Below are 13,546 nucleotides of genomic sequence, written 5' to 3'. Positions count from 1 at the left end.
CTTCGGGATAGGGAGGATGTGGGAGTGGATGGGGGTGGGGGTGCGTGCTTCTCGGTGTCCCCTTTTCCCCCACGCCCCCCATTCTCACCGCCCCCCACCCCCGACCCTAATGAGGCTGCTGAAAGGGAGCGGGCTCTGGTGCGCGTGGCTTGCAGAACTCCCAGAGACCGGGGTGCACTGATTGGCCAGCTGCGCCTCGCGACCACCATTCATTAATAAATTAGCGGCACGCTCCAGCCGAGCGCGAGCCACCAATCACAAAGAGGAGCGGCGGCGGCTGCGACAACAGCAGCTTTAGCAGCAGCAGCCGCTACCGCCGCTTCTGCAGCCTGGGCTGCAGCTCCCAGCTCAGACTGGAGCTTTAGAACCACTTTATGCTGATTAGATAAAGAGGAGGGGGGGAAGGGGGGTGAAGAGGGGGAGGATGGATGGATGGCAGCATAGGGGAGGGGGGAAGGGGCTAAGAAAGAGAAAGAAATGAGTGATGATAATGCAATGAAAAGAATAAACCCGGGGAGGGAAAGGGGGGGAGGGAGGAGGAGGACAGGGGGTGGGGGATCTGGGGGGCCCCGGGGGCAGATTTGATTGTTTTCTTGGTAGTATATAAGGGGTTTTAAGGAGAGTCGTGTGCCAGACACACAGCCATTGAACCACAAGCAGCTTCACTTTAACTGGAGTGTCGAGGAGTCGCGTGCCAGGAGTTGCACCACCGGGGACTGACTGACAGACAGACACGCAACACCACCAAAACACACAAGACCAAGGGGGCAGCCGCCGCTAAGGGCCCCTGCATCGACTCTTGGCAAAGGGGCTCTTGGGGAGGAGCTCCCCCGGACAAGCAGCACATCGGCAGCACGAGGTCGCTCTCCAGGTGGTGAGCACGGCCCCGGTGCTGCAAGACGCCAGAGAAGTTTAGGGCACAGGCTGAAGCCCAAACCCAAGCGAGTGGACATTAGGCGAAACTAAAGCGAGCCAAGTAAGTTTCGGAGCAGCTTCAGACTTCCGAGCGCTCGTCTTCCTTTTCTTATTTATACATACTTTTTATGATCACTATTTAACCCCTTTGATCGTTCTTTGTCTGCTGCCGTTCGCTTTTAAGATGCTTTAATGCCAGGGACCACCAGTGTTTTTCCCGGGGGATCGAGTTGCGATCCAAGATGGGTGAGAAGACATAGCCAACCTAGCAGTTCAAGAATGGGGTGCAGAAAAGCGCTAAACAGTCGCACGGGGGCGCAGAGTGGAGAGGCGCTTGAGTCTAGAAAGGCAATTGACTAAATTTTCACTCGAAGGTGCAGTTGGAGGCAGGAGAGAACAGTATTGGATTCTACTGGAGGGTCGTGGTGGGCTTATTTATTTATTTATTCATTCATTTAAAGAAACTTCCCATCTCTCTCGCTCATGCTTTTCGAGAAAAGGCCTTTCTATTGGTCAAAGCAAGCGTCATTTCGATTCATGTCATTACTGAGTTTATCTGTGTTTTTCCCTCTTCCTGGCAGGTGCCTTCCCTTCGCTCGTGGGCAGAAATGTTCATCAAATCCGAAACCTTGGAGCTGAAAGAAGAGGAGGATGTGCTGGTGCTCCTGGGCTCGTCCTCGCCTTCCTCGTCCTCGCTGACCCCGCTGACTTCCAGCTCGGAAGAGGAGGAGGATGACCTGGACGCGCCTTCCCGAGGGCGGCGGCCACGGTTGGTTGAAGCCGAGCAAGCGTCCGGAGGAGGAGTCGGCGGAGACGGAGGGGGCGGTGGCGGTGGCGGCGGGGAGGAGTGCAAGCCTGCCACTCGCCTTCTAAGCCTGGCTCACGAGTGCAAGCGACGGCCGAGCCGGGCCCGGGGGAGCTCCCGGGGCGCCAAGACCGCGGAGACAGTGCAGCGGATCAAAAAGACCCGGAGACTCAAGGCCAACAACCGTGAGCGGAATAGGATGCACAACCTGAACGCAGCGCTGGACGCGCTGCGCGAGGTGCTGCCCACGTTCCCCGAGGACGCCAAACTCACTAAGATCGAGACGCTGCGCTTCGCCCACAACTACATTTGGGCGCTCACCGAGACCCTGAGGCTGGCCGACCATTGCGGGGCCGGGGGCGTGGGCGGGGGCGCGGGAGGCCTGCCCGGGGCGCTCTTCCCCGATGCCGCGGTGCTGCTGAGCCCCGGGGGAGCAAGCGCGGCCCTGAGCAGCTGCGGCGCGGACAGCCCCTCGTCCGCCTCCACGTGGAGCTGCAGCGACAGTCCGGCATCCGCGTCCTGCACGCCCACCAGTTCCACTTCTCCCTACAGCTGCACTTTATCGCCCGCCAGCCCGGCCAGCTCGGGGGGCGGCTCCGACTTGGACTACTGGCAGCCCCCGCCCCCAGACAAACACCGTTACGCACCTCTGCACCCCATAGTCAGGGACTGTATGTAACACCATGGCTGCCCCCACTGCGCCCTGCTCCCCTGCCCCCTCCTTCAGTCATTCCCTCTACCCCCCACCCCCAAACCTGCTCGTCAGCTCACTTGACAGTCTAGTTGTAAGTTAACGTGGCTGCAAAGTCCTTTGGTTGTGTTTGCTGTGGGGTTTCCTTCTTCCAAGAGGATTTCGGTGTAACTTGGGAGTGGTGATGGGGGGCAGGGGTAGTGGTGGTGGAGGAAGGGGCTCTGCCTCTGAGAGGTGTGTTCGAATTATGCATTGTTCTTGTTTCGGTAGCTCCAGACCACACGACTCTGCGGGGATGCTGGCGGGGGCGGAGGGAACCAGCGGGTCTACCCAACCAACGGAATCGCCCCTCCCCTCCCCCTTTCTCTTTTGGTCTCATCCATGTGAACCTTGGAGGGGGAACGCAACTGGTTCGTGTGATCTTGTCACCTTTGCATCTCCATAAAGACGTTAATGTCGGCTAGAAAGAGATGTGTCAGCATCTGAATGATATGACCGGTAACAAAATTATCCACGGATTCGCAATGGCTAGCATCTGCTTTCTTCCCAGTGCTGCCCGCAGCCTGTGGGAATTTCACCTGTCAAACCAAACTTTCCCTCTCTGATGTGCACTTTGCTCAGTTTCCCAGATTTGTCACAATGCCCTTTGTCCAGCCCTTCTCTTTCCTTTTTCTTCTCCATTTTGCCATCTGTCTCTTATGATTTATAAGGGGAAAAAGTTGTTTTGTTAGAGGGCCAGGTTAGAAGTCATTGTATAATTTGTAGGCTTTGTAATGATTGAATGCAAGCGTGGAAATTTAGGCTGAACTCTCTATCAAAAGGAAAAAATGTGGAGGAAAAGGGAAAAATCGGGAGGGAGGGTTGCTTCATGCATTATTTATCTCGACCTTTTGGGGGAGGAGGAACTCCCCCATTCTTTCAAGAGATTAAAAATAAATCAACAGACTGAAAACCTAAGCAGACACGGAGCGTTACCGCGACCAGCCCCACACGTGGTCCCTTCTATTTATTATAAAGAAAAATTTCATGGGAAAAGTATGTATTTTTTGTATATTTTACAGAGTTTATTCTAGTATGTATTTACAGCCCGAAAAATAAGGGGGAAAACTTCTTGTGACTAAAATATGAATAAAATATCTAATTTTCATAAGTTTTGTGTTGTAATATGTTCTTGGCCACTAGGGTTTTTAGTCGTGGATTGAGTTGTGTTGTGCATTGATATAGCTTAGGTTTCGAAATCGTCAATTATTGGCATAATTCCGAAGGAAAGTGTGATGAGGTTGCACAGCTATGTAATTATGGCAACACGACTTTTCTTGGGGGCAAAATCAAACAAACAAACCAAACGGAAAAGTGAATTATCTGAGACAGAACCAGGACGATATGATGTTCTCCTTGCAAGTGCGGATTTAAATATATTTTTAAAAAATCAATTTCTGATTGATTAAGGTCACCAAATAAAGTGGAAACTACAATTTGAGTAACAGTATGTTCAAAAGTTCATTTTATATGGTTAAAAAAAATTAAAGCAGTGAAACTGAGATTTCATGATGTAGTAAAAGGGACATTAATTTGGGAGTCAGAAGACTTCTGTGATATAGTCAGAGGTCTATCCTGATGCTGGGCAAGTCACTGAAGCATTCTGGGCCTCAGTCTCCTCACATGAATAAAAAGAGTATTGGACTAGTTGATCTCTAAGGATTCTTCAAGCTCTAATATTTCAGTAGTCTAAAAAACCAAAAACCAATTGGTGGAAGCTGACTTCAGAAAATTCATTTTAACAATCAGGTTGCATAAAGCAAATAAATAGCAGGGATCCCAGGAAGGGGTAAGCTGTAGAAAGAAGGCAACTTGTACGGAAAGATATGTATACCTCAATTTTCCAATCTGAAAATAATCCAGTGTTCAAAACTCCTGTGTAAACAGAAAACTAACCTCTAAACAATCTGTGTTCCCTATTTCTTTCCCCCACCTCACATTTCTGATCTATGTAAAAGATAAAATATTCTCAGGCCTGGGAAGGCCTGGGACAGGGATGTACAATGGAGATCATAGCCCTTTTGAATTCAAATGCCCTAATTCATTGGTGAATTCAGCTAGAGAAAATAATATTTTACTTGAGAGAGATTTCTGTTTTGTATCTTAGGTTGTTGAAGCTTCCCCTCTCATCTAAAGATGCCTTTGTTATAGTGTTTCATTAGCCATCATCATTATCTACCCATACTTCTGCCATCCTCCCCCTTCCCCTTCCCCATCATCTTAATCATTATGAACTCTGCTTCTCATCTGGGACAAATCCTGTGCTCCTGCAAATGAGGCAATGATTTGGCTTCATGAGAGGAGAGTTTGAGTTTAAACAATTCTGTGTCTGCCCTATGAAAATTGTAATTGGTGCATCAGGTAGCTCTGCCATTTCTAAGACTCCATGATACTATGCTACCCAGGTATTTTTCCTTAAGCCATTATCAACAAGAAAGTGTTATTTTCTCAACACTTTCATAGAGTTCTATGTCTAGCATTTAACCCTTCTCTCCCTACCACTTGCAAATGATAATATTAGGGATCTGTAATCTATAGGGTCATGGTGCCTGCAGATTGATATCTGCTTATTATCATACCCATCCGTGATAATGAGGGGAAATGATAATTCTGTTGGGATGTCCCTAAAGACTGAGAAGGAGGAGTTCAAGTTTTGATGGCCCAGTAATTGGACCACTCCAGGAAGCAGACTGCTTCTTGACTCAACTGGAAACTTTTTTGCAGTTAGGTTAGGTTCCATCAGGTAGGCAGCTGCTACGAATAGCCTTCCCTAAATACTGAATTAGGGAGCTGTGGAATGGGAGTATAATTCTAATAACTATCATTTTTCTGAATTTAGCTGCTGCTAACTTAACTTTGTCACTTTTGCTCAGCCTGCCCTTAGATAGTTCCACTTAAGCAGAAGCATGGTGCAGAACTAAAGATTTTTAGCTGGGAAGCAATTATTTGAACCAATCCATTAGGGGCTTTTGCATCCCGTTCTCAGCCTTCTTTTCTGTGCCTGTTCCCACAAAGCTGTCAGAATTGCACAGAGGACAGCAATAGTTCTTTCACAAGAAATGCTTTCTTTACAATGCCTGCATTTCATTTCTTTTTTAGAAGAACTAGAGACCCAGGCTCTCACCTCAAAGCTGACTGGAATGGCCAGTCAAGCAGTAAGAAACAAGTGCCTTTTCCATTCTGCACTCAGGTCTAAGGAGAAAACGTCAGACTCTGCAAGGAGGACAAGGGTCTTGAAGCTGTCATGGGCTTTCTAGCAATAGCCCTAGGACTGCCCCCCACCCCATCATTGAACACCTCTGGGCCTCTTGTTTCCTCCTTTGTAAAACCGAGGAAAAGTTGGTCTAGATAGCTTCTGAGGGTCCTTCTGTTTTAGGTCTAATATTCTAGGACCACAAAATTGAAACAACTCAATGTAGTGTGTCCTTTAGGTTCCCTGCGTATATTAGCCATTAGAAAAATGTTCCATGGAAAATGGGTTGGCTTAGTCACTCCTAGCTTGCTTACCAACTCTTTTCTTTCAGTGACAGTTTAGAGAATGGAGGGAAGAATCCAAGGATTGTTCACATACTTAGGTGTTGGAAAAGCCCCCACTGGATCCCAGTCTAATTTAGGGACGTAGAGAGCCCTAAACGGTTTAGAGATGGTTTATTTATTTATTTTTTAATGCCACGTTTTCCTCTTCTTCATCGTCATGTCCAGACCCATATCATGCCGAGGCCCATTTTCCTTGCATAGGACTCTTCCGCGTCCTGCCCTCCCAACAAACCCCTTTAAAGTCCATCTCAGTCCTGCATAAGTGCTACATCGCCAGTGTGCTCCAGAGCGCTGTTCGGGCCTTCTTCGGGTATAGATAGCTCAGAGAGCTACAAAGGTTACAAAGTCTTCCTCTGGTTGCGAGCAAAGCCTGGGCAAGGCCAGATCCTGATCCTCAGGGTGCTGGGACCGGGCAAAGAAGGAGCAATGAGGTCAGAACTGGCCATGGGCCGGCTGTGGGCAGGTGACGGAGAGTTATGAGGCTGCCTGCCTTCCCCTTCCGTCGGGAATTTCTCGGCCTAGTTCTCGGTGTCTTTGTTTCCCGAGGTCCTTAAGCAAGGGTGTAAGGTATCTTCAGGCGCAGTCGGGTCCAGAGAGCGCTAGGGCAGCCGGGAAGAGACGCCCAGTCGGTGACAGAGGAAGAAAGGGGAGCAAAGAGACATAATTCCACCCCGGGTTGACTCTCTAAGAGTCTGGTCAATCATCTACTCTTGATCTCCCAGAAATAATCGCTTCCCGTCCTTGGTCTCCCTAGAAGCCCAGACTCCGGCCCGATTGCCCTGCACGGACTCTGCAGATCCCACTGAGGCTGGCCTGACTGCCGCGACAGGAGCCCCCAGTGTCTAGTTAGCTGGCTGGAGGCGCACCCAGCCCTCTATGTATTCGACTCCCTCTGCCCACCTAGCCTCCCGCCGAGAGGCTGTAAGCAGCCCCGAGCAGCCTTAATTCCAGAGTCCCGGCTGCTTCCAGACGCCCCCTCTTCAGTTTTCTCTGGCACCGTTTGCCCCAGGCTTGGCTCACTCCAGGTTCCCCTCCCCCCCATCCCCCGATACTTCCCCCACATTTATTAAACAGCCCCGAGCAGGTTGTGACTCCTGGGCATAGACACCTGGAAACTATTAAAAAGGGCCGCCTCCCTCGCCCACCCCCCCCCCCCCCCAGGCCCTCAGGCCCCCTGGACTCCCCTGCACAGCTCCTGAATGCATTGATTAAATAAAAACGGGTCCTTAGTGAGTCTGGCCAATGCGAGGCGATCCTGTGAGCGTGAAAGCCTTGGCCCGGGAATCCGCAGAAGAAAATGTGTGAAAAGAGAATTAGTGAAATTAGGTTAGACCAATAAAACGAGCTGGCCCCTTCCCCACTCTCCCCCCCCCCCCATTCTCCCCCACTCTTCTCCCTCAGCCTCGGGCTACAAGTACAGGGGACGAATCTATTGTTTCCAACCTTGGCAGGGGGTTCATTGTGTGATAAATAATTCTCCTCCACACACACCCTCTACCCAGTTTCTTTTACCCTTTTTTTTAAAAGTTGGAATTTGCATAATCACTACTTTGATGTGGCCAGAAATCTGAAGCTCGGTCTCCCCAAATCTGCCATTGGCAGAGAAGGAAACAAAGCCAGACCCAGAGCTTTCACTCCGCTGACAGTGTGGGGGCACAGCGTCACAAACCGCTCTAAGCTCCTGCTTTTTTTTTTTTTAATAAAAGGTCCCTTTTAATGATTAAACTTAAGGAATGCCAAAAAGGGACAGGGGAGGGGTTAAGTATGAGTGTCCCTCCCCTCCCCCCCACTCCTCCCCAATCCCCTAAGGTCCATTGTTCTCAATTTCTTTCTCCAAATGGACTTTGGGGGAGACACTCCAGGTGGTCATGAGCTCCCCTCCCCCCAGTCTTCCCACCAGGCCCACACCGCGTGTCCCTTTCTTTTTTTCTTTCTCCTGACGGAGTGAGGATAGTGAAGTGTTAGAGTCTGCCGGGGGCCTATGGGTTTGGGGCTACAGAGTGACAGACCCTATGCGTTCTGCACCGAATGACTTTTATTGGCATCCCTCTGACCCTGAGCTGGGGTGGGGTGGGGAGAGTCAGAATTTTCTGTGTTTAGGGCTTTCCCCCTTTTCTGTCCTTCCCCTCCCCCACCCCACTCCCCACCTCTTTGTCTCTACATCTCTACTTCTGTCTCTGTGTCTCTGTCTCTGAATCCCCTCCCCCTCCAGTTTGGCATGTGCCCTCTGGATTGAATGCAGTCTTTAAGATCCTACAGTCACTCCTACTGCCTCTTTGGGAATGGGGGCTGGGGAAGAGGGGCTCATTGCTGGTTTCCAAGAAGGCAGGAGGTGTCCCTGGCTGCTGCAGTGGTTCTTTTCAGCACTCTCTCTGTCCAATCACTGGATGGCCTGGGGATGCAGCCTGTGACAGACTCCAGAGTGGGGCAGGAAGGGCAATGGAGCTAGTCCTCTCGTAAGGGACAGGGCAAAGGGTGTAGTTGGGAAGCTACTTTTCCATACAAGGTGGCAAGTCAGGAGGATGGGTCTGGGAAATAATCCTTATGGTGTGGTCGAAGCCATTGTCTAGGAGCCCCTCTCTATGCCAAAGGCTGGAGGAGGGGGAGGGAGAAGAAGGGAGGAGAGTGGGAGAGTTGTTTCTGGCAGCATTTTTGGTGCACCCAGCAATTGGGGGGGCGGGGGGAGAAGCAGAGGGAGGAAATATCTCATTAAATTAGCTTGCAAAAACCACTTCGAAAAGTTGACTGGAGAGGAGTCAGTGCCTGGGAGGAGACCTGATCTTTTCTCCAGTGGAAGCTCTTGTCTGGAGGCTAAAAGACTCAGCACCCCCCTCCCCCAAAAGCAGGGATCATAGGATCACAGATCTAAGGCTAGAAATGAAAACAGAGCCCATATAGCCCAATCCCCTAATTTTACAGATGAAGAAATGAGACTGACCCAAAGAGGTTAAATGATTTGCCCAAAGACAATCAGGAAAGAAGGGCACCCAAGTTGAAGCTTGAAAGCACCTAAGGATTCCAAAGAGTCACAAGACAGTATTCCAGCTAAATCGAAGGCTCTGGGTCACTCTCCCCACCATTATATAGTCGTGGGGTACAATCTGGATAAAAGCTTATAGGTCTGCCAAATATTATTGACTAGATCTCAGCAATCATATCTGCCTATTCTTTCAGTGCCCTAGGATGAAATCCATCCAGATCAGGTGACTAGAGTTCATGATAACCAACAAGGTGTTCTTTTATTAGGTTTTTAAATAGTGTAGAGCAGAGTAGTGTATGGAGTGAGGCCAGAGAGCTAGGATCATAGATTAAGAGCTGGACATTGTCTAGTTCAATCACCTTCACTGAAGGGCTGAAAAAAGATGAAGTATAATTTGTGTCAGAGATAGGACTTGAACTCAGGTCCTCTTATTCCAAACTTGGTTGTCTTTCCATCATACCACAATGCCTAGGATGGTTTGTTGTTGTTCAGTCTGTGTTTGATTGTCGGGACCTATTTGGATTTTTCTTGGCAAAGATAGTAGAGTGGCCTGCCGTTTCCTTCTCCAAGTCATTTTACAGGAGAGAAAACTGAGGTAAACAGGGTTAAGTGACTTGTCCAGGGTCAGACAACTAGTGTCAGAGTCTAGATTTGAATTCATGAAGATGAGTGTTCCTGATTCCAAGCCCAGTAGCCTACTGTGCTACCCAGCCACCTGGAAGGGTTTAGGGGCAGCAAATTCATCAAGTCAAACTCCTGGTAATTTAGATTTAATATTGGAATAAAAGAAATATTGATGAGTCATTTAACAGCTAACAAAAAGAGAATTACCGATACACAGCCAGGGAAGTATATTCAGGAAGGTATTTCTAGTTGATTCATCTAAATGAATCCCTCCTTCCTGAATTTTGCATCATCATTTGTGGTTGCTTTTTATTCATATAACCAGAAAGTGATATCAATAGCCTGTCTTTAGTCCCCTGAACCAATTAAGCCTCAAGAATAGTGTCAAAGCTTAAGGGAAAATCTGTCTCGCTTGCACAGGGTAAAGGATTAGAACACTACACCTACCTCCGTGGGGGAAGGAGTAGACAGGTAGGATCTTTCTGCCACTAGGTCCCCAGTGTTCCTTCCTGGTCACACTAACCAGAAAGGGGAAATAGAAACTTTCCATAGGTGTAGATCCAGATTACAAATCTCAGAAGTTTATTGCCTCTCCAAGGTTACTAGGCTACTATTTTTGTTGACAATGTTAGCATCTTGATCAAAACCTTCACTGCTTCTCTATATCCTGTAAGATAAAAATAGACCTCTTAGACTGGCATTTCAGGCCTTTTACCATCTAGTTCTAATCTAGACAGGTAACTAGGAAAAGACTGGGTTTGAAGTCAAAGTTTTGGGGCTTGAATATCATCTCTACCACTTGTTATCTGTATGACCTTGGGTCATATACACTTAAATACACTTAAACATCATTGGATTTCCTCAACTTTCAAGTGAGAGAATAAAATTAGAGATGCATGTTCAATGTCCCTATAAGCTCTAGATTTTTGACCCTAATTCTCTGGTCTTATTCCATACTGGGTTTTTTTTGTTGTTTTTTTTTTAAGCAATCGGGGTTAAGTAACTTGCTCAAGGTTACACGGCCAGTTATTTCTGGGTGTGGTGCTGAGTATCTGAGCCCGGATTTGATCCAGGTCATCCTGTCACTGGAGCCGGTGCTCTTACTCATTGAGCCACCTGGCCGCCCCTATTCCATATTGTTTTGCTATACACAATTAAAAAAAAATCCATGCTGTTTTTTTTACATTGCTTAAATGTATTTGTGTATATAGTTACATATATATGTATCTCTCTATATATATACATATCTATATCCACATACACATAATGTATAATAAGCATATATATCTGTGAATGTACATACATACAAACATATGCACAATATGTATCTTGTAGCAATTCTCTTCATTGAGTTGGCTTCCACCAAACCTTTTGTCTGGAGACCCAAAAGGTTGCTCATACCTTAAGTAACTTTACAGCATAAATATTTATTCAGTATGTCCCAAGATAGCGAGTTGACAACAGCAAAAGTTGTCAAAGGCTGTAGCGGAAAGAGAACTGGCTTTGGAATCAGAAGCCCTGGGTTTGAACCCTGGCTCTACCAGTTATTAGTTGTGTGACCTTTAGCTGTCTGGTTCTTACTTTTCTTAAATATAAAATTGCAGAAGTTGGACTGAATGATTCCCCAGGTCCCACCCAGCTCCAAAGATCACTATGTAACTTATTACCTATGTTACCTTGGACAAGTCACTTAATCTTTCTTGGCCTCAGTTTTCTTTTCTTCTTTTCTTTTTTTGACAGTAAGCCTATAGTTAGGGGTGGGTTTTTTTTTATTAATTAAAAATTATAGATTTAGATACTAAAATGTATTTCCATATAAATAGTTGAAGAGAAAAAGAGAATTGTATGTGAAATTGGGAATCTCTATTATGTACTGTTAGCTTTTCTTTTAAAAGTATATAATAATAATTAACAATAATATAATAAACTTTCAAACTGTCCTCACTGTGATTTCTTCTGGTCTTTCTGTTCTCTTCTATGCATTTAAAAAATGCATTACTAGACCTCTTTTCTTTCTTTGTCTTTACAATGTTGTTTTTATTGTATAAATTATTCTTCTTTTTCTATTGGCTTCACTCTGAATCAGTTAAAAAATCTTTCAAGTTTTTCTGCAACCATCTCATTTGTCATTTCTCATGATGTGGTAGTATTCTATTACATTCATATAGTGTAATTTGTTCAGACATTCTCCAATAGGTTTTACCTCCTTCCCTGTTCCCCCAGACTTGGATTCTAGTTTTTTGTCACTACAAAAGAACTACTATAAATATTTTTGAATTTGAATTGATGGGCACTTTCTCTCTGTCTTTGATCTCTTTGGTGTGTAGGCCTAATTAGTGGTATCACTGAGTCAAAGAGTTGAATACTTTCTGTGACTTTGGGGGCATAGTTCCACATTGCTTTGAGTATTAGTATTTCAGTTTAGTATTAGGTCTCAATTTTCTCAATCGTAAAATTAGAAGGTTGGACTAGATGAACTAGAGGGTCTCAGCAATCTTTAAATGTGCGATCCTATGATCATATGAGCCTAAAGTGTGGTCCCCTTTCTTGTTGACCTGCCATTCCTCATCAAGTCTTTCTCAAATTCTGTCCCTTGTTCATTACAGATTCATTCTGAGAGTCTATTCTCTCCCAAACCCCTTTAGCTTAAACCAACACAAAGCACTTTATTGATGCCTTTTGCCTTAACACAGGACCATTCTAAGATTATATACAATACTCTGTCTTAATAGGAGGGTCACTTTCATGAAACTCATAGTTCTGGAGCAGGAAGGGGCCTCCAAAACCATTTTTAAAAGCCTCCATATTTTACAAATGAGGAAAATGACACTTGGGTACATTAAATGACTTTATCAAGGTCAGACAGGTATGTTGACCTCTTCCATGTTGCAGAGCTGAGATTAGAAAGAGAGGGGTGTGATTAATTGACCTCTGATGGCCCTTCCATCTCTGGATCTGTGACCCTATTCAAATTTTTGAGATGGAAGCTTTGAGGGCTGGGTCTGTGTCATTGTTCATCTTTCTACCTACAGGATTTAGCCCAGTACCATGCATAGAATAGGCCCTTGGCTTTTTTATTGAATTGAACTTACATGACTTGGTATTCTTCCCCCAGCTCTCTTCTGGATCTAGAAAGCTCCTTCCTGTTCTCTTCTCCTCTTCATCCCTTTCTAAATCCCTTAAATTTGCCTATCCTACCTAACACAATCATTCTTTTCTACACAACCTCTCTCTCTCTCTTTTCCATCTCACTCTCATGTGCACTTCTAGAGACATACCTGGGGGCATGCACAACATGGAAAAGAACCCTTCCAATATTGGGTCTAGAAACAATTAAGTGACCGTGTTGAAGTGGCCTGCCAAATGCAAACATGTCCCTTCAAAATAACCGAAGGGGACCCGAGGCTTGTTTCTGTGGCAACCACTGGCAATAAAGTCTAATTCCTGGTGACAAAGAGCTCGTCTTCCCTTTAAAACGTGTTTACGGTCCCTTTGTGTATTGTATTTTGGCATAAAAGCTTCTCTGCTCTGTCAGAACCCAATGAGCAGTTCTATGGCTCTCAAGGGGGTTTATTGCCCTCCTTGGCATAAGAAAAGCAGAAAAGAGCCAAGCTAGTGCCAGGGTGACAAAGGAGTAACCCCCGGGGCGCACCATTGCTTTCTTTCATGTAATACATAAATCTTGCCATATATCGCTGTAATTAAAATTAGGGTTCCTAGGATGGCTGTTCTTTGGTTTTGTAATTTTAACCACAGATCTCTCACCTTTCCCCTGAAAGCTTTCTTCTCTTTCTTTTTGTCTCTCTGCTTCTGTATGTCTCTCCATCATTTTCATTTTTTATCTCTCTCATTTTCTCTCTTTTTCTTACTGTCTCTGTTTCTCTCTCTCTTTTCTGTAGCTGTCTCTCTGTCTCCATCTCTCTCTCTCTCTCTCTCTCTCTCTCTCTCTCTCTCT

At 46.3% G+C, this 13,546-nt stretch overlaps 2 protein-coding genes across 2 annotated transcripts in view; one reads left to right on the top strand and one right to left on the bottom strand.

The window, feature by feature from the left end:
* The window catches only part of LARP7 (La ribonucleoprotein 7, transcriptional regulator), a 234,375-nt gene that overhangs the window by 137,332 nt on the left and 83,497 nt on the right, over positions 1 to 13,546 (bottom strand). The gene's annotated exons all lie outside the window — the stretch shown is intronic.
* NEUROG2 (neurogenin 2) lies at positions 1,524 to 2,399 on the top strand. Its single transcript, XM_069099496.1, has one exon. It carries the CDS (start codon positions 1,524 to 1,526, stop codon positions 2,397 to 2,399), a length of 876 nt encoding a protein of 291 aa, XP_068955597.1.

Source organism: Petaurus breviceps, unplaced genomic scaffold, assembly GCF_028583685.1.
Source record: "Petaurus breviceps papuanus isolate PSGF00001 unplaced genomic scaffold, PetGlider_PUasm1.0 126, whole genome shotgun sequence".
Taxonomy (NCBI): domain Eukaryota; kingdom Metazoa; phylum Chordata; class Mammalia; order Diprotodontia; family Petauridae; genus Petaurus; species Petaurus breviceps.
This window is presented reverse-complemented; position numbering and strand designations above follow the sequence as displayed.